Source organism: Pantherophis guttatus, chromosome 9 (assembly GCF_059756535.1).
Source record: "Pantherophis guttatus breed Tessera chromosome 9, ASM5975653v1, whole genome shotgun sequence".
Classification (NCBI taxonomy): domain Eukaryota; kingdom Metazoa; phylum Chordata; class Lepidosauria; order Squamata; family Colubridae; genus Pantherophis; species Pantherophis guttatus.
The window spans coordinates 16,688,904-16,710,936 of NC_142071.1; the positions used below are offsets into that span (position 1 = coordinate 16,688,904).

General features: G+C 38.7%; 1 protein-coding gene and 1 long non-coding RNA gene across 30 annotated transcripts in view; one reads left to right on the forward strand and one right to left on the reverse strand.

Annotated features, from left to right (window-relative positions):
- Positions 1-22,033, reverse strand: part of PKNOX2 (PBX/knotted 1 homeobox 2) — a 338,759-nt gene that overhangs the window by 8,955 nt on the left and 307,771 nt on the right. For all 29 annotated transcript variants that reach the window (XM_087875587.1, XM_087875603.1, XM_087875606.1 and 26 more), the window contains 3 exons: positions 17,040-17,169; positions 14,446-14,543; positions 9,125-9,244 (listed from right to left, as the gene is read on the reverse strand). In XM_087875587.1, coding sequence (XP_087731713.1) covers positions 9,125-9,244; positions 14,446-14,543; positions 17,040-17,169 — 348 coding nt within the window. The remainder of the gene's footprint in view (positions 1-9,124; positions 9,245-14,445; positions 14,544-17,039; positions 17,170-22,033) is intronic.
- Positions 2,942-21,739, forward strand: LOC117677066 (uncharacterized). Its single transcript, XR_004594628.3, has 3 exons — positions 2,942-3,076; positions 5,257-5,368; positions 21,623-21,739. It is a non-coding gene; the product is annotated as an uncharacterized LOC117677066 (long non-coding RNA).

The following is a 22,033-nucleotide window of genomic DNA, read 5'->3' on the forward strand; positions in this document are numbered from 1 at the left end:
TTAACATCCCCATGAGAAATAACAACTTCTAAGCTAAAATCTATAGCAAATGATCCAGGAGGAGTTTTGCCTCTCCAAGATACTTATCTGATGGTTATTTCTATTTTAGCAGAGGTGGAGAAGGAAGATCATTTTAAATCACTGCACAGAATGAAGTTACTTAGTGGGCTGGAGACTTGATTACATTTATGAATGGATTGCCTATGGATGTAAAACTTTGTATGGATAAATATAATGAAATATGGGATTCATTTGCACAAAAACAGTAAGTTAAAAACATGGTAGTTATATAAGTGTATTAGAATTTATTACACACACGCACATACGCTGTTTACATTAGATAGTTATATATGGAATAAGCTCAATTAACAATTGCTTACAATTTAATTTTGAAAGTTTCTTAAAGTGGTTTGAATTGTTTTATACTCAAGAAGTAAAACTGTCATTTTTCCAGTTGGATTTCCTTAACCAGAGAAAAAGACATGGGTCCAGTTACTCATATCTTGGTAATACTAGACTGCTGTGAGCCCTTTGGGTAGGTTTGTCTTCAAAGACCCTTCAGCTGATGGAAAATGCCATCTCTTGTGTGCTAGCTGGAGTGAGATATTGAACTCACAGTAAGCAGATCTTAAGGGAGTATCTCTATTGTTGATGTTATTATTATTGTACACATTATTTTTTTTTAAAAAAACATCCTTGTTTACCTATTAAAAATGAAGGCTGGGAGGGAAAAGGAGGATACGTATTGGAGCAACTGTTCCTTTGCGTAGGTCACAGAAGTTATTTGGGTGGTTTCCCACTTGCCAACATTTCTAGGGGTGGCATGGTGGCTCAGTGGTTAAGATTCCTGTTGGCTGGAAAACCAGCAACCTGGGTTTGATACCCATGTGATGGGGTGAGCTTTTGTCCTTGCTCCTGCCAACCTAGCAGTTCAAAAGCATGCAACTGCGAGGAGATTAATAGGTACCATGTTGGTGGGAAGGTAACAGCACTCCACATGACCTTGGGAATGTCTTCGGACAGCACTGGCTCAATGGCCTTGAATCAGAGATGAGTACCTCCCGCTTTAGTTGGCAACAACTAATGTGAGTAAAATCCACAGGGACTCCTAAAATATTCTTGATCTTCTACTAACAGATGAGGAATATATTACTTCACACTGCACTGCTGAGTGCCAGCAAATATATTTCTGCTTTTATTTCAACTCTTATGAACCAGAGGCCTACTTAACTTACTTAGCTTAAGGACCATTTTCAACTTGCCAAGTTTTGGCATTTTTCTTTATATCAGCAGTTATTGACAAAGAGGGACAAATTAAGGGATGGTACCAAGATCATTCATAGGATTAAGGCCAATGTTTTTTGCAACTGGCCACACATAGGGAGGGCAATCCTGTCCAAAAGATAGATTAGTTTTTGAAATACAGGTAGGTTGTGATGAATGTGATTAGTGAATCCCACAAAATGGTTGCACTATTCAAATTTGCACTATGCAATGTGATATTTCTATGGAAAGTTGAGTAATTGGTTCTAACTCAAAGGAAATAGGCAATTCAATCAAGCTACCCTAAATCAAATTTTGCACTATTTGAACTCACGCTAATTGGGATCTATCTGTAATCAGACTGAATAGTTTTCAATCAAGTCAATAAAACATCACTCATAACCTGATGCAAAAATATTTCAAAATTTGGGGATTTGTCTTTCCAAAAACTCCACTTACTGGGCTTTTGACTTCACCGAACAAGAAACAGAGATGGAGGTATGATAGGCTAAACATATCAAGTTCCTTTAGCCATTCATGATATGATTTAGTCTCCAGGGCCGCATTAATATGATAATATCTGTTAATGAACCATTTTCAATCATTTCTGCTCTCTAGAAATATTATATAGAATATAGAATAGAATAGAATAGAATTCTTTATTGGCCAAGTGTGATCGGACACACATATATACACACACATACACACACACACATATAAGCTGGGCGGCCATAAACATTTTCTAAATAAAGGCATAAATAAATCTCAAACTTATCTTTGAGCGAAGTCTTTTATAATCAGACAACAAAGGAAAAAAAACCCCAGGAATAGCTTAATTTACAATTTCAATTTCTTGATTGCCATATATTTAGAATACGTTTTTGCATGCCAGCATTCCTCCTCATCTGCAATTTGCAATATATATGTAAACAGAGTTATGTACAAATATAAGGAGAATAAAGGAATATATAAACAGAGAACAAACCCCACTCCCTTCTAGCACTGAAGATGTTACCTAGTCAGGTAATGAAATTCTGCAGGAACACACCAAAGAGTCCCACATTTCAGCCATAAACTATAGGGATTATCTTCTAATTTGAACTCTGTATTCAAATGCCATACAGACAGTGGTATTGTGAGAACAATATTAGTTAGACAGTCATGATGTATAGATTTCCTAAAATATTTTGTGGCCATTTTGCAACTGAATTACTCTAGGAGATGGACCATGGAAAAGAGGGATATTTCCATGAAAAATAGGTTATTGAATTGCTAGCTAAATGAATATATTTGAAATGTGGAAAATATTTAGAGTAACAAGTTTTAATTTAGATTAAACTATGCCATAACTATCTATTCCACCCTGCAGCTTCAGGGATAATTGGGACAAGAAACCTAGAATGCCCCAGAGTATAGAATAGAATAGAAAGCGCTGACTTTCTCTCGGCTTGTCGTTCGTTCAGAACTGCGATAGGAAGTACACCGACTTGTACTTGTACTCACCCCCAAAAGTAAAGTACAAGTCGGTGTTTTGGTTCAAAGTCAGCGCTGGGTGTAATCACACCACAGCGCTATTTAACAAAAACTCAGCCCCTTAAACATACATCCGGTAATTATCAATCAAGCACCCCCCACTCCCTTAACAGTAACAGCTGCGAGCACCAGAGCAGCGAGGACAGCAGAATCGGAGAGGCCCGGCAACGTCATCAATCATCGTCCTGAATGCTGCTATCCAGGAACTGTTTGTGTGTTCGCTGCGGCTGCTTATCTCCACTCCTTCGTCTCCCACACCCCCCATCGATGGCGAGCTCCGGTAGGACTCGACAGTCTTTTTCAAAAAGTGCTAATTGCATAAATCTGTATTAATTGCTGTACAAAAGTGTGCTTTGGAAAATCTGCCCAACGCCTTTTTAAATCTTTGGCTGTTAGAGCCAAACCGTTATGAATGGCTGGATGTAAAAACGTAGCCTGCAAGGTTTGGGTTGGTTTTTTTTTTTTTGCCAGAAATCCTGAAAGAATATCACCACCTCTCACAGTTAGGCAGTTAGGACAAGTCCTACATAAAGTTAGCTGCATCTGCTGAATCTCCAAACATTAAATGTATATTATAATAATTATGGCCCAAACTGCAGGAGATTCTGATATATGATTAGGGTACAGGGGTTAACATTTTAAAAGATTTGGTGAACTCATAAGATCAAGGCAATTTGGGAAAATTGAAAGCAATAGCAATGGCATTTAGACTTATATACCACTTCACAGTGCTTTTACAGCCCTCTCTAAGAGGTTTACAGGGTCAGCATATTGCCTCCAACAATCTGGGTCCTCATTTTACCGACCTCGGAAGGATGAAATGCCGAGTCAACCTTGATCAGGTCAGGATTGAACTCCTGGCAGTGAGCAGTGAGTAAATCTACAATACTGTATTCTAATCCCTGCACCACCATGGCTCCTAAGGATACACATTGACTGCCTTATATACAAGTTTATGCATGCCAATAGTTCTCTTTTTCTGGATTTTGCAGAAAGTATCTACAGAGGGACACATAAGAATATATGAAGTAGCTTATTTCAATATCTAGTTTCTGCTAAAAGTATTGCATTGTTTAAGGCATCGCCATATCAAGATTGCCTTTAAGCATTTCAGAATGTAGACAGAAGAACATTCTTGCTGGATCCAAGTGGTGCTTCAAAGAGTTTTGAATTTTATTTCTAGTTTGAATAGCTAGGTGTCATTTGAAAGCTTTTAAATAGGACAATATGAAGACTAGTTTTCCATATCATGCCAACATGGAGCTTCATCTAAGCATCTTAAGAGATCTTTCTTGATTAGTGGATGAACTAAAGTTGTACAACTAGAAGGCAACAGATGCAGTTTGAAGAATCACATTTATATAATGAAGACTGGGATGCAAGCTTGTTTAACAAGAAAACAAATTTAAATTGGCATGAAGAAAATCTACAAAATTCTTTCCAGCATAACAAGTATAATGGCACCAAAACTTTGTGCTGTATTGATGTCTCTTGGTGGTTCTCAAAGTTTTCTAGCAAATGTAAAGAGCTCTGTACAGACCAATAGATTTTTTTAATAGATGGAGGGATGATCCCTAAACCAGATTTTACATCTAAATTAAGTATAAAATACACTCCGACCTTTTCTTAAAGCTGAAGGTGAAAGGAAACAGTTTTTTGCAGTGACAATGACTTTTCAAAGAATAATTCTTGAAGCAGAATTTTTTTTAATAAGGCACTATAAAAATTGTAGTGTGATTAAAAATCTTTGGAATGCAAATTGAGATGTAAAAACTCTTGTGAGCGTTTAGGACAAAATTTGGTGAGAACACTGGGAAGCTTTAAGATTTGTCTCAGGCCAAATTAGAGAAAAATCACTGAAACTAATATATACCATTACAAATATTATACCAATTATATCACATGCATTATACCAAATTTGTATACCAAACATACCAATGATATTATACCAAAACCATCAAGATTTACATCTAAGGATTGCTGAGAGGAAGGTGGTAACATTGAAACAGACTAGGATGTTTGATGGGCTTGCTCAAAGATCCAACAGTTTTAGAAATGATATTTTGGATATTTGTATGCTTAATAGCATAGCTTTATAGTTTGCAGCTTCTATAATACTAGTTTTAAGCAATCTTAATCCAGGGCTTTAGCATTCCTTAACTAGCACAATATTTTGGTATCTCAAATTTTGCTACTTATACATTTAGCAGTTCAGCTTTTAAGTATGGTAGGCCTTTATTTATTTATTTATTTATTTATTTATTTATTTATTTGTTAAATTTTTATACCGCCCCCTCTCCCGAAGGACTCGGGGCGGTGAACAGCCAAGATTAAAAACATATAATATAAACATTAAAATACAGTTAAAAGAAAATTAAATCCAAAATGGCTCCCCAAATTTAAAACGCCTTACCCATAATCCTATAATTAAAACAAATTTAAAATTTCCACATGTAAAAGGGGGAAGATTTAGGCCAAGCCGGCTTGATGAAATAGAAGAGTCTTAAGCGCGTGGCGGAAGGTGCGCAGATCCGGGATCCTCCGTATCTCCAGGGGGAGCTCGTTCCAGATGGTAGGTGCATTTTCTCTTTATTTTAGGATAACAATAAAGGCCTCAACATTCTGGCACCTAGTCCTTAATTGTCTTACACTTTCTAAGGAAGGGAGGGAAAATCTATAGCCTTGTAGAAAGAAATTCTACAATTTTGGAGAAAAATAAAAGGGGAAAATAATTTTGAACCTTTATTACTCCTTTAGAAAGTGAACAGAAGGAAGGATGATCTTAAAATAACATCGTCTAACCCATCGATTCAATTTTTTAAAAATCTTCTCCAACAAGGTTACTGTGCATAGAAATTCTCATATTATTGGATTGTGGATGTTGACAATCTTTAGACAATTCTTTGAGTAGTATCCTTGTCTTGGACACTAGATGGCAGATGACGTCCTAAATATAAGGGTGTAAGTGAATTCCAAATGTGGGGAAATTTCCCATCTGAGGATTTTGATTAAGGAAAGAAAAAAAGAAAAGAAAAGAATTGGCTCTTTCACTTTGGAAAACTGTCGGTTTTGATGCAGGATGTAGAACTATGTTGTTGCATTAATTCTATAGAGAGAACTATTAATGAAGAGTGAAAATAGGTTAGGGATTTTTTTTTTCTTTCTAACTTTTGGATCAGCTGAAAAGCAGAGCATTTGGGATTGAGTTGCATCTGGCTGACCTAGAAACAACTAGGACAGGCATATTGTATTGAAGCCAACAATCAAGGGAGGGAACAATATAAACAATGTCTTTATTACTTCACATAATGTGGCCATCAGACCAACCCTTTGGGGCAGAAGCCCAGGGCTTACTCTGGAAGCAATGGCTTGCTGTATTTTGAAGCAGTGCACTCATTTACATTACCATCTAAATGAGTAACCCCAAGGCCATTAAATCCAGAGTTTAAAAGTGGTAATTGCACTACTAGTTTTATGCCAAAATGGCATATAAGTTAGCTGGGAGTGGGTCTCTTGCACTGGGGTCACTCAAACACCTAAAGCAACCATTTGGGCCACAGTTCACAATTTATGAATGATAGAAGGGGATCAACATTTAATGATGGAAAATTCAGAATGCAAGAGTTGGCTGCGTCATGATGACATTAGGAAGCTTATTCAAAGCAAGGACAAAACTTTTTGCTCTCATTCTGATGGCTCAGCAGTTAAAGATGCTGAGCTTGTCAGCTGGAAAGCTAACAGCTCAGGTTCAAGACCCAAGTGCTGCACAATGGGATGAGCTCCCGTTCCTGCCCCAACTCCTGCTCACTTAGAAGTTCAAAAGCATGCAAATGTGAGTAGATAAATAGGTACCACTTCAGTGGGAAGGTAACAATGCTGTGTGCACCTTTGGTGTATAGGCATGCTGACATGACCATGGAAAATGTCTTTGGACAATGCTGATTCCCTTGGCTAAGAAACGGAGATGAGCATTGTACCCTAGAGTCAGACACAACTGGACAGGGAAATCTTTTATCTTTTTTTTAACTATGTAGCTAGAGCAGATTGATAGGGTCTTGAAGTTTTTTAATTAGCTAGGATCAGCTCAGGAAAATGTGCTATTTGAAAATACTGGTAGCCAAGTTGCAGATCAGGAAAAACGAAGAAGGCTGAAAAAAACCACCAGCAAGTTTCCATGAAACATCTTACTTCCTAAAAATGGTCTTCCTCTGGTGAGTTTCAAACTTTCATTGCTGAGAGAAATTGGTACTCCCTGACTTCTTATCACAGCTAAGAGCAGCTGCAATGATGGAACAGGGTGAGCCTGGATTTTTCCAAATGGGGCTGCTTTGTACCTTTATTGTTTGAGGGTTTATTTCTTGGCTGACTATCCCAAGACAAGGAAGGAATTCTTAACTGAATATTTCCCTACAGCATCTTCGTGGATATATTGATTTAACATTCCTTCTTGTCAACATGAATGGTTACAGAGAACACCAATAAATCAAGAACTTTTGAGTTCCGGTGCTTAATGAGTGTGTCATTTGTATGCATCTGTGAAATAAATCACTTCTGTCATATTCAGACATCTTGTTGGCTTTAAAGCATCTGCCTTATGTTCCCTCTGTTGCCAGGCACAGTGATTTTTGTAGTTTTTAAACAGGCAAAAGCAGCATCAAAGCTTCCCTACAAGTTATAACCAGAATCTAGATTATGGGTGGGCAATTATGGCAACTTTATGTCCTGTGGACTTCAACTCCCAGAATTCAGCATGGCTGGCTCAGGAATTCTGAGAGTTGAAGTCCACAGTTTCTAAAGTTACCATAGTTGCCCACCCCTGATTTAGATGAATTCAGAAAACATCACCCTGGCTATCAGCAGGCCTTCTTTGCCTTCAGTGATAATGTCACATAGCCAACTCTTGTTTGGCAATGTAATGCTTACGATATTTGGTTGACTGAGATCAGTTGAAAATGAGACACCTTTGGCTATGCACTGGTGTAGAAGAGAGAACAAATGCAAAGAAGTAAAATTAGGAAATATTTGGCTTCTCCTGATGAAATTGGAGCCCTGACTATATTACGTTAGGTTTTTGTGTTGTAAGCTGAACTGAATTATCTTTATCGCAAAGGTGCTTTTTTCAAAAGGCAACTGGACTTTTTTTGTTTTTCCTTGAAGGTGTTTTGCTTCTCATCCAAGAAGCGTTTTCAGTTCATCCAATGTGATTCTTCACAACTGAAGAAGCTTCTTGGATGAGAAGCAAAATGTCTTCAAGCAAAAATAAAGAAAGTCCAGTTGCCTTTTGAAAAAACACCTTTGGGACAACCATGACCTGGATGACTGAGAATCTCCATAGACATTAATGATCCTTAGGGTTTAGATTACTTGCTCCCTGAATAAGAATATTGGAAAAATCCTACTTTGATTGTCAGAATATGTGTACACTTAACTTTCAGCCGATCAGATCCTTGCCCTGCTATTATATGGGCAGAGTCCATCCTACAGAATAAACTGCCTGATTGTGCCTGATGATCTCTAATGAACAAAGCCAAGAGCCCTACATATATACTTAAAACTAAGGCTGTAAAACAAATCCATCAATGCTTTTTAATTGGAGCAATCCAGGGTGGCCTGCATAGACGAATCCCGTTGCTGCACAGATAGAGAGCAATGAGCGGAGGTCTACTAGTGTTGTCATTTTGTATTCAATAATATGCAAGTCAGGTCAGGTTTTAGAATGACCTCTTTCCAGAATAGGGCATTTGGTCAGTGAAGGTCAACTAAGGCTTATCGAGGTCAGTGAACAATTTGGTGGCTGGACTTACAGAGTACACAGAGCTAGGTTTGCATTCCACTTCAGAGTTTTCTTTTTGTTTTGGTCACTTAGTGTGTTGGGCAGATCCAGCAAGTTGAATTACTGTGCAATTCAGTATTGTGCGAGTTTTTAGAAAATAAATTTATTGAGTAATCAAGTTAAGCAACTGGGAAAAGAAGGGGCAGCTATGCAAAATAAACATAAGTTAGGCAAAACAGTGAACAAAACCCTGAGGAAAATGGGAATGGATAATAAATGCTGATTTTCTAGAGTATTTTTTTAAAAAAGATTGCAAATAATAGTACAGGGAATGGAAGAGTACCTGAAAACATGGGCTAGATTTTGTTCTGCCTATTTCTAATCCCAACCTTCCAGCACAATCTTTTCAAAACGGAATAAAGAAGATTGTGTACATTCTGGAGCAGATCAAGATAGGCACAAAAAGAACAAGGTATGTTCTCCAAGTTGACTTCTCCAAAATGCAAAGAGCCACAAGAGGTTAATCTCTCAGACACACATGTTGATTTTGCTCACCATAAGATGCTGAAAAAGCCAGGAGCGCATAATATTGGTAGCATGTTTTGGGAGGACTCCTCGTTTGTTCTTTGACTTTTTATCTTCACTGTCAAGAAGAGAGGTCAGGTCCAGGTTAACCTGCAGGGCAGGCAGAAGAGAAAGAAAAGCTTCAACAACAAGTAAGGTTAAAAGAAAAGAAGAAGAAGAAGCCTGGGTTGCCATGGCAACACGGTTGTCAATGTTAGTCCCATTTAACGGTGGCTTCCAGGAGGCCTGAGACAGTGTGGTGAGAGACAACAGCACAACTTAAGAGAAAGTGATGTTCATTTGGAAATTAAAGGGGAGGGGGAGGCGGCAGTCTTTACTTCAAGAGGGAGTCAAAACAATCTCCTTGTTTTTTTTTAAAAAAGGCAATACTGGAAAACAGTGAGATCTCATTAATATGTCTTTGTCATCTGTAGAACCTTGATGGATAAAGATTCTTGCATCAAGGAGAGACTTTAGTTCTCACTTTGCACTAAGCCCATCAGAGAGTTTCTTTGGTTTTGACTTAAGAAATCATGTGATCCCAGCCATTTTAACCTACCCAATAAACCACGGTTAAAATAAACCATGCTTCAGCTTGATGTCTAAATATGTAGATAGCTGAACCAAGCTTATGAAATCCTGGACTTACGAATCCTCTATTTAAAAGATAGAAAAGCCAAGGGATCTTTATCTCCACTGTGTTCTTTGTTACCTACTAAGGTGATATCTGGTCATGGACTTTGGGGCAAGAGGGTCTAAATGGAAATTTCTTCCATTCAAAAGTTTAACTCAGAACTTCTAAGACCCTGTATTAACTTGCACGTGAATTGATCAGGTTTCAAACTTTCCCAACGGTTACTCATAACACTATCAAATTACCAAACCTATTTTTATGCCAGCCATTGCAGTGTGTCAATGACACTGTCCGGTTTTTTGAAGGTGGAGTCCTTCTGCCCAAGTCTTAACTTGATATAAAGAACATAGATCTTTCCCACTAGTTATTGAAATGAGAGGAATTCTAACTTAGGTATAGGTATCTCTTTTCTTGTTTGCACATTAGGGGTCTGGAGGTTAAAACATATGAAGAACAGTTACAAGAACTGGGCATGGCTAGTCTAGTGAAAAGAAGGACCAGGGGAGACATGATAGCAGTCTTCCAATATTTGAGGGGCTGCCACAGAGAGAGGAGGGAGTCAACCTATTTTCCAAAGCACCCAAAGGCCAGACAAGGAACAATGGATGGAAACTGATCAAGGAGAGCTTCAACCTAGAAATAAGGAGAATTTTGTCTGACAATGAGAACAATCAACCAATGGAACAGCTTGCCTTCAGAAGTTGTGGGTGCTTCATCACTGGAGGCTTTCAAGAAGAGACTGGACAGCCACTTATCAGAAATGGTATAGGATCTCCTGCTTGAGCAAGGGGTTGGGCTAGATGACCTACAAGGTCCCTTCCAACTCTGTTATTCTGTAAAGCCCTTTCAATGCAATTAACTGAAAGGACAACTTGGCATCTTCTCAGTCAAATGTTGGCTCCTTATTGGAGGAATATATTTCCTTAGATAAATAAGAGCCTAGATAAATAAGAGTGCCATGGGGAGAGGGATGGGCCTGGAAATCTATAGGAAGGGAAATTTCTTCTCCACCCCAAGAGATATGATTAGTACAATCAATGATGCAGCACTTTTTAAATTATTGGTAGTTGAGTGACAGTCATTCTAAAACAAAATAGTCAATTTGATCCTTGAAGAAGTTTGGATCATCCATTACCTTTAGCTTTTCTAAACAGTCAAAGACATTGCATTATTGAAAAATAAGCAGTTTGCAGACTAATTTCATCTTAGCGGCATCTTAGTGGGAAACGCAATGGTTAGGTAAGCAGATCACTGTCTGACTGAAGCCTGTGTGAAACATTTTGTTGAACATTTTGAAGTATCTGGTAAAACACTGGGAGTTTCTCAAGCATTCAGTACAGTAGTAACTATCTGCAATACTGCATCATTCTGAATGCAGTGTTTCATGTCTAATGATAGCAATGTTCCAATATCTAAGGGGCTGCCACAAAAAAGAGGGAGTCAACCTATTCTCCAAAGCACCTGAAGGCAGGACAAGAAGCAATGAATGGAAACTAATCAAAGAGAGAAGAAACCTAGAACTAAAGAGAAATTTCCTGACAGTTAGAACAATTAATCAGTGGAATGAATTGCCTCTAGAAGTTGTGGGTACTTCATCACTGGAGGTTTTAAAGACAAGATTGGACAATCATTTGTCTGAAATGATATAAGGTTTTCTACATGAGAAAGGGGTTGGACTGGAAGATCTCCAAGTCCTTTTTAACTCTGTTATTCTGTTAATTTGAACAGAAAGTTTGATCTTATGCATCAAAGCCCAGTCCAACAAACAAGGGGCTAGTGTATTAAACTCAGCAGGAGAGGACTCAAGACCAATGCTTCCCTTTTGTAAATCCATGACTGCAGCACCTCTTCAGGATCAAATCACTCTCTCATCTTCCATACATTCATTTCTCATGGATGTTGTCTGTAGATGCTTAAGTGTGTGCAAGTCTTTGCTATGACTGCTCCCTTTGGCCAATGCAACTATATTGTGTATAGACTGATAGCTGACCTAATACAGTTCTCCCTCCCCCTTCTCCTGTTATGAACAAACTCCAGTTTTCAGCAGCCTTTGAGTTCCAAGTTACCTCCAATTATATTGCCTTATCCTTCAGTCTTATTAAACTCTTCGAAAATATGTAATTCTCTATTGGCTGGCTAGCTGAATGGACAGACAATACCCAGAAGCAGAGGATAGCAAAAAAATGTCTTTTTAAAAAGTAGTTGAAAAAAAAAAGACAAAGAATTGGGAAGGGAGAAGTTTTAATGAGGTTTGCAGGAAATTGGAAATTTCAGCATCCAGTTTTAAGAACACACATACACCCACCTACTCTTTTCCTCTAGTTCTTCATAAAAAACATTTCTCCTGCATGAATTAAACATCAGGATGGCAGCCCTGTGTCAGGTATAAATGATTCCCTCAGGTGCCGCTTACGATGTATAGCAAGGCCGGGGCTGAATAAATTACCCAGGCAATACAAAAATGACATTAAGAGTGCTTGTCCAGGGCTCCATCCTTTCCACAATATTCCCAACCTACTTGTATTCAACACATCTGATCAATTTCCCTCTAAGATCTGAGCCAGATTTACACATTTCAGAAGAACTCAGATCTAGTATTTGGGGCTTTCCTCCCTCTAGACTCCCACTCAGAGAGAGCTAAGAATTAGGAATCTCACCGTGGAGTGCTGTTTTTCTAGTCTTTTATTAAGCGTTCTATAAAAAAAAGGAAAGAAAACAAGCTTTAATCCAGAAGGTGAAAAAGGGAAGGCCTGGAGACCTTAAAAAGAGCTTGGAGACTGACTAGGTCCAATGGAAGTCCCAATAGGTTTGAATCAGCAGGAAGCATTGGCACATCAATGCACAGGTTTTTTTTTTATTTAAGCTTGTGTAGCAACTGCTGCTATGATTTGCTTCTCATTAATACAAAATAGGACAGTTAAGAAGAGGGAGAATAACTGGGATACATTTCAAGAAGCAGGTAAAGATTTCTGCATACAAAAATCCGGTGGGGAAAACTAACAAGGAAGGCTGTTTTCTACCAGCACAAGATCTTAATTATTCATGCCTCTGTTCTCTGAATCTTTGTTTGAATGATTTAAATGTCATGTGGCTGGAAACAGGTTATATATTTCTTTGATTATAAGTATTAAAGGTAGTGTTAGAAAGGCAGCTGGACTTCTGGTTTATACCCTGATCCACCATCAGGATGTTAATATAATGGAGAGCTGAATGGGGGCTCGTGGTAGTGGGGATCCTGATATGTTCTTCCTTCTTGCCCCATTCCTTCAAGAATAGTGATTGTGAAGGTTGAACTACCATGACTGGACTATAAAAATTAAGGTTAGAGGCTATTTGGTGTTCTGAGAATAGTATGATAGCCATAAAAACAAACGGATCATAGAACAAAACACTCCAGAGTTCTCACTCAAACACAAATGACCAGGCTCATCATAATTTGGATATAGTAGGCAAAGACCCAGATCTCAGGAGGAGACAACAATGCTGGGAAGAGAAGAGGATGAACTGTACCAAAGTAGCAATAGCAATAGTAATAGCACCTGGACTTATTATATACTGCTTCATAGCGCTTTGCAGCTCTTTCTAAGTGGTGTACAGAGTCAGCATATTGCCCCCAACAGTCTGGGTCCTCATTTTACCAACCTTGGAAGGATGGAAGGCTGAGTCAACATGAGCAGTTGAGAATCGAACTGCTGGCAGTTGGCAGAATTAGCCTGCAATATTGCATTCTAACCACTGTACCACCAGAGCTCTTTTGAGGGACTCGAACATAGATGGACTCAGCTATGGCAACAATGGGCACACCACTGAAAGAGCTAAAGACCAAGATGAGGACAGATCCTCCTGGAGAAAATCTATTTTAATGGTCCGTAAGAGTCAACACTGACATGGTAGCATATAATCAAACAGGTAGATGGCAATCAAGAATTAGCATTTGCGGATCCTTCTGCTGCCATGCCTAGTGGTGAGGTCCCAGTAGAAGCCATATCAAAAAGCAGAAGAGAAAGAAAAACCCTTTCTTATTAAGACAGAATAGGTGTATTAGGTTACTAGCCCTTAGTCACACCCATTCCTCATGCAGTACTCCACGCTAATGGGAACAACAGCACTGGTCAGCACCTGAACTCTGAGATCTTTTCACAAAGTATATAAAATGCTGGTCGGTGACTGCAATAAAGATAATAAAGAACAGTTTTACCTCCAAGCCCACTCATGCTATTCCTGTTTCTCTAAACTAGAGGCTGCCTAATGTACAGTATACTAATATTTAAATGTTGTACTTAAAAACAGCAATTCAAACATATCTCCCTCAAAGAGAGAACTTCTGTAGAGGAATAACCTTGCCTGGAATGGACAGGTCCACCCACTCTCCAATTTACCTAATGCCAGGCACATCCACATATTTCTCCCAATGAATAACAGAATAACAGAGCTAGAAAGGATCTTGGAGGTCCTCTAGTCCACCCCCTGCTCATGTAGGAGATCCTATCCCATTCTAGACAAATGACTTTCCAATCGCTTCTTAAAAACCTCCAATGATGGAGCACCCACAACTTCTGGAGTCAAGCTGTTCCACTTGTTAATTGTTCTCACTGTGAGGAAAGTTTGGAAAACAGTCAAGACCTGCAAAAACTTCAGAATAATCTGGTGACTTCTGGAGCACCCTTTCCATTCTTACCTGTGCATTCTGGATCTGAATAGCCCCTTGAGGAATTGCTTGGGTTAGCACCTGGCCCTGAGATGTTACCATAGTTACGGGCTGGTAAAGGGCTCCACCTGGCAAAGAGATAAGATTTCACAATTTTAAAAAGTCTAGTGGCAGCCAACAACAAAGGCAACATCCAAAACCCACAAGCCAACAAAAGTTTTAACCAATCTTATGTGTTTGAAATTGTTTTTGAAAAAAAAAACCACTGGTTATCAAGGGAATCTACATTAACATCTTTGCCTGAAAGATGTCATGTTCATCCTAAATTCATGATCATAAGGAATGACTTGAAAATATGAACTTTAAACTTGGAGTATCTATGGCTCCCATTGAGGGACTCCAAGTATCTTTCTTGCAAACTGCACCACTCTTTGAAAAGTTGGCAAACAGCTAATCAGTAATTTTTAAGCTGAAAAAAATAAGAAAATATAACAGTGTGTTAAAACTAGAATTGATTTATCACACTTCACTTATTTTTTTAATTGTCCCTCGACAGGGAAATCCTGATTTCATCCTTTCTGATTATTACTGAGCCTCTCACTGGGCCTTTATCCTCCTCCTCCCCCTCCTCCCCCTCCTCCTCCTCCTCCTCCTAAATTGCCTAACCTGTGGAATACATGAATAAACAAACAGCTTTTCTCTCTCCTTAAATTAAAAATCATGAACAAGAAGGTTCTCAAAGTGAAAACAAATTTGTTTATTCATTGATGGCAGCGAGCTTAGGAATTGCTCATGAATGGAAATAGAATATGACTGTACATGGTGACGTGAGGATTTCACCTTGATGGATTGACAGCCGAACAAATGCTTGCATTCAGCAGACAAATGTGATAGATTCGTTTATTGCAATATGGTTTATGCTCATTTCATATAAAAACAGTAGCTCTGGGAAGGTTAAAAAGAAGGTTAAAAACAGAACTGGTGGAAAGATGCATGCATGCAACCTCATTCCCAGCATGCAATTTGCTCTTTGGTAGATCTTCATACGTTGAGTAATAAGTAGGCTTGCAAGTTGGTTCATCTTACTAATTTGCTTACTAATTCCGCAATGATCAGAAGACTTAGTATGGCACAGACTGTACTGTGGGATAAGTGCATTGATTAAAAGCGCAGGCCAACTGCTCACCCTCTTTCATACAAGAATGGGCAAACAGTGATTCTGGAACTCCATACAGCTTTTCCAAATCCCTGAAACAATTCAACTTTTGCTGAAAACTGGGGTCGGTGTGTATCACCATTCCAAGGTAGAACATGCTGAAAAATATAGGTGTACTTCTGAAATCTCTTTCTGATACCGGTTATATTTTTTGGGTCATGATATTTAGTGCAATACTGAACTCAAGTCCCATGAGGACTTAACTCTAAGAAACTTGCTGATTCAATGTACAGATAGTCCTCGATTTACAACCATTCATTTGGTGACCATTCAAAATTACAATGGCACTGACTTACGACCAGTCCTTGCACTTACAACCATTGTAGTATCCCATGATCTAAATTGTCACGTGATCAAAATTCGGGTGCTTGGCAATTGGCATGCATTTATGATGGTTGCAGCATCTTAAGGTCATGTGATCTCCATTTGGGACCTTCTCATCTGGCTTCCAATAATAGGAATAACAATAGCACTTAGATTTATATACCACTTCACAGTGCTTTACAGCCCTCTCTCTAAGCTGTTTATAGAGTCAGTATATTATCCCTAACAATCTGTGTCGTCATTTTACCAACCTCAGAAGGATGGAAGGCTGAGTCAACCTTGAGCCGGTCAGGATCGAACTCCTGGCAGTCAGCAGAATTACCCTGCAATGCTGCATTCTAACCACTACAGCATCATAGCTCTTATACAAGCAAAGTCAATGGGGGAAGCCAGATTCGCTTAATAACTGCACTTAACTGCTGCAGTGATTTACTTAATAACCATGGCAAAAATGGTCATAAAATTGGGTGTGATTCACTTAAAAAAAGCCTTGCTTAATAGTGGAAATTTTGGTCCCTATAGCAGTTGTAAGTTGGGGACTACCTTTGTAAAGACAGATTACCATTGGAGGAGGCTTTCTTGAAAGGGAGAAGCTTTTAAATGTCAATACAGTCTCTGAAATAAAACACAAAAGCCTGCAATGCCTATGTGCTGAATGACCTGGGCAATTAGTAAAAATAAAAATAAATAAAAGTAAAAATTAAAAGAAATTTTAAAAAGCAACATGTGTGTGCACTGAGAGAAATTCTGGAAGGGCTTCTGAGGAATACACACGTGGGACTTTGCAGTGCAATAGACTCAATCCCTAAAATGTGATTCACGGCACATAAGACCTCTTTGCATGCCTGTCTGAAGGCAATACCTTTGCTCCCAAACCACCTTTTTGGAGATGAAGTCCCAGCCCTGCACAGCCTTACTGAGAAGTTGAGGATACAGGAAGATGTGTGTGCATTAACCGATTTCCACACTGCTCTGTCTAGACTGTGCATAGTTCAAATCTGGTGATGGAAGGGGGTTAAAAAAATACCAAGCATGCAAAAGGCGCAACTAACATGGTCACGGACGTATGCTCCACGCCTCCCACCTGTCACAACTTGTGAGTTGACTGTTGCCATGGAGATATTCCCCTGCTGCAGTGCTGAGGCAGGTACCACAATTCCTTGGGGGTTGCCAGGTATGGCTGTCATGGAGTTGGGAGAATTTTGCAACATATCCTAGAGAGAGAGAGAGAAGAAAAGAATGTGGAAGAGAATTGCAAAAACACTTAGGATGCTCACAACAGATAATATTTCAGCGCTAAGGACTTCTTAAATGAAAACAAAGATGGGTATCACCATCACCCTCATCCTTTTTTCTCTAGGATTTGCCTTATTTCCTTTTGATGTTGAGGCTTATAGCATGAGCTGAGACACAAGAAGAGGCTATGGTTATTTGATAATTTATAAGAAGCAACAAACTTCTTATCCAATCCTTAGACAAGATCCACTTACTTTTTCTTCATAAAGCCACAGCTATGCCTCAAAAGCAGCCTACTCAGAAACCTATGCGAATCAGGACCCTATTATCCATTATCCTTTGGAGTTTGCACAGTGTCCGTGCCAATTTTGTGATGCAATTCTCAACTCAAAATCATTGTACATTTGGGAAAGTTGTATGTTTGGAAATTAAATACATCTAGATAAAAGTAGGAAAGTGAGTGAGAGAGAACTTAGAAAGCCCTTATAAACTTAAAATATTTGGCTGTCTGTGTTATCAATGCATAGTTGGGATAAAAGTGTTTGAAAATAAAATACAGGTAGTCCTCAATTTACAACAGTTCATTTAGTGACCATTCAAAGTTGCAATGGCACTGAAAAAAGTGAGTTTAGACTATTTTTCACACTTATGACCATTGCAGCATCCCCATAGTTACATAATCAAAATTCAGATGCTTGGCAACTGAGTCATATTTATGACAATGGCAGTGTCTCTGGGTCATGTGATCCTCTTTTGAAACCTTCTGACAAGCAAAGTCAGTGGAAAAGGCAGATTCACTTAGCAAATGTGTCACTAACTTAACAATTGTAATGATTCACTTAACTGTGGTAAGAAAGGTTATAAAATGGGGAGAAATTCACTTAACAAATGTCTCAGCAACAGAAATTTGGGGCTCAATTGTGGGCGTAAATTGAGGACTTAGATGGAAAAATAGAATTTGAACGGTGGGGTCTGCTGCATCCTCGTTGAAAAGCTGGTTTTCCTGATACATAACCAGTCATTAAACTTCTTAGAAAGTTCTGATTCCTCAGATTTCAACTGAGCCCCCACAATATGACTTTGGCAATTCAGCTTTTAGGCTTCTTGAGTACATTGTACAAGCCATCTGCTCTTCTTGGCTGTCACGAGCCTTGCCAGTAAGACATGCCTTTTGCAAAGGCAAACTAAATTTATAGTGAGACATTCTTTTCTGCGAGCTGGTGGCATTATCAGTATGCAACAGAGGGAAAGCCCCAAAGCAGAATAGATGCAGAACAGAAATATTCAATTATTAAGAAAGACTGTCTTGTAATTTGGGGAGGATAACAGGTCAGCGTTCAATTAATACTTTTCATTGCTTATTATGTATTTGTCTTATCTAAGTAAATCCATATAGCTAATATTACTTTCTTGAGGATGCTGGTCAATATATAACAAACAATGTTCCAGCATCCAGAAAAAAGCTAATGTAATCCAGCAGAAACACTGTTTGTCTGATTTTCTAATTTCTTATTTCTTCGTAATATTCACTGATGTATTTTTGGGCAGACATTTTATTCCATCCTGGCTTGCTATTCTGAAGAGTTGGAGCCTTGTTGCTTCACTGATATTTAAGAAATTACATCTTGGCTTGTTCACAAGTAGAGTTGTGGTATGACTTTGGTTTATTCCAGACCTTATCAGAGGCTTGGCTGTAGGAATCTACTTGATGCTTGTTATTTTTATCACAAATACTCCATCAATTGGGTCAGAGGAAATATAATAGCCGCCGACCCAACATGCATCAACAATGGTTAGGTTGTCTGTTAACAAGTATTCAATTTAGGATTTTGTTATCAGTAACAGAACCTTAACTTGCAAAGTTTTTCAAACAGAGATCCGTTCCTGGTCTTTTTCTAACAATAGCTTTTCAGTAGTTAAACTGGAGAAGAATTGTTAAGCAATTGCAAAGCAGAAACTTCTGCAAATCTTTGAAAAATTGATTCAGAAACTGAGAGCTGGTTTGGTGTAGTTGATAAGGCGCTGGTCTAGAAACTAGGAAATGGTAAATTCTAATCCTACTTTACAAATGAGAGCTGGCTAAGTGTCTTTAGGCTGGTCACTCTCTCTCAGCTCAGCTCAGCTCACAGGGCTGTTTTGTGGGGAAAAGAGGAGTAGGAAGGAGTATTAGGTATGTTCATTGCCTTGAGTTGAATATGAAAAAAAAGGTGGGATACAAATCTAAAAAAGAAAATCTAAATAACTGTCCTAAGGGTGCTTTTCCAAAAGGCACCTGATTTTAAAATGTCTGCAGAATGAAACTGAAACCATGAAGCAGTGTGACTGCAAATAAAACATGCATCCAGGATTCTTTTAAATCCTACTTGTGCGTGTGTAAAGGTGAAGGTGAAGGTTCTCCTTGCACATATGTGCTAGCTGTTCCAGACTCTAGGGGGCGGTGCTTATCTCCGTTTCAAAACCAAAGAGCCAGCACTGACCGAAGACGTCTCCGTGGTCATGTGGCCAGCATGACTAAATGCCAAAGTGCCTGGAACGGTGTTACCTTCCCAAAGTGGCTCCTACCTTTCTACTTGCATTTTTTTAAATGTGCTTTTAAACTGCTAGGTCGGCAGAAGCTGGGACAAGTAACGGGAGCTCACCCTGTTAGGCGGCACTAGGGATTCGAACCGCTGAACTGCCAACCTTTTGTTCGACAAGCTCAGCATCTTAGCCACTGAGCCACCACATTCTTCCAAATAGAACTTTCAAATAGGTGGAGCAAAACTTCAAAAATGAATATTTTTTACAGGAGTTTTGTCGTTTTTAACGAAGCCTTTCCCCAAATAAAACTTTGTCATACTATTTTGTGCCATTCCCTCAATAAGGAAAGTAACACTCATATTTCAATATCAGTGTGAATACATCTGCAGAATAAATTTAAAATTCGGTGAATGAGTAGACAGTCATGCCTATTTGGATTTTCATGGAAAGCAAATATAAAACTTCAAAAACTGGAAAGTCTTTGAAAGTCTGGATGCTTTCAAGTTGCTTTAGCATTTCCTAAAGCAAAGAAAATTTCAAAAATGTCAGAATAACTTAGATGTCTATTGCTTATATTAAGTCCACTATTTCCATATTCAATAAAGATTACCACTTAGAGGTTAGCTAGTACAGTTACTGTATTTACATATGCGAGACAATAACTATCATTAGAGGGCTGAATGATCTTTGAGTTATAATCTAAGAGGAGAGAACCAACCTGGAACTAAGGAAAAATCTCCCGAGAAATGTCCAGAGTGTTAGAATAATTAATCAGTGGAACAACTTGCCTCTGGAAGTTGTGGTTGCTCTGACACTGGAGGTTTTTAAGAAGAGATTGGACAACCATTTGTCTGAAATGTTAGAGCAGGATGTTGGATTATAAGACCTCCAAAGTCCTTTCCAAATCTGTTATTCTGTTATTCTTCTAATAGAGGACTGGCTCCTTCAACCATAAGGAGTCTGTTTTACAACAGCTTCCATCATCTCTTACTATTGGACTTGCTGATGAGACTGATGACAGTTGAAGTTCAGAGCATCTGGAGGGGTCAAAGTTTTCCACTGCTACAATCTTTCCTAATGACCAGATGCTGTTGTATTATGAGCTCCATCATATCTTGGTAGGAGAGATGCTGCACTGAATGTGGTCCAACAATATACAAGGAACCATGGCTGAAAAAGGCTTGCTTGTGCTGTTGGGAGACCTCCTTCCCTGGGAAAAAGGAGAATCGTGCATGAAGTTCTCCATCACTTATATGCCCATCTTTGGAAGGTTTATTTTGAGATTCCTTGAAATATTCATTTCATATATTGAAAAGGATCTTGCCTCATGTCAGAAATGCAAGAACTAGAGAGGGGAAAATTATTTATTTAAATGTTAAAAGATTACAAATTTTCATGAAAATGAATTTATTTAATTCTCAGCCACATTGAAGGCAGGGATATTTTCAAGCAGCAAGTCATTCTGTGTGCATGTCGGTCCCAGGGGGCTCTGTAAAAGATGGATTGTTGTTTGAATAGTGCCACATTCACAGTAAATATCCTAGCTTGTCCTCTGATAGAAACTCCCATTTTTTCTTTGTGGTCTTTAGTTCTAGCCAAACCAGTATGCGGTCTATTTAAACATCTCCAAAACATCAACTTCTTCTCTGAACCTCCAGGCAACTTCTCAAGTGGTTCTATCCAATTATAAAGATGTTTAATTTGAAATTTCCATATTTTTAATCATTTAATCTGTTTGAGGTATAGTAACAATCTCCTTGGCACAATCTAAAAAGCTCCTTCTTGTTTTCAATCAAAAAAGGATCAGAAACCTACATCTTGAATACTTTTCTGCACAGTGAGTAGAAGGTAACCAGCTCTTCTCTTTGTATGGATTCACCACCCTCTAATGATTTTTCTTTTTCCTTCTAGGGCCATCTTTGGAATCACACCAGGCAGTGTGAGAAAGGGGAAGGAGGTACAGCTGGCCATCCAGAGCCATAGCTCCAGTGGGGAATCTGAACTTTACATAAATATTTTATTCCATTACTTGCATGCCTTTCCTTCCGGCCCAGTATTGTACATGTGGCAGAATAAAAACTGCCCAATTTGTATAACTGCAGAGGGGAAGAGAGAGTCCCAGTTCGGCATTGAGCCTGCAGTCTCTTCTTTTCCCAAGACTGCTCGTTCTTCTCTCTCTCTTTCTCTCTCTCCCTGTAACACGAATCTGAGTAATTAACAACTTGAGAAAAACATTAGCAAGCTGCCTTCAACAATGCTGGCACCAGAGTGGGATTTTTATCCTGCTGCATCCTTTTCCAGTGTGTGTGTGTGTGTGTGTGT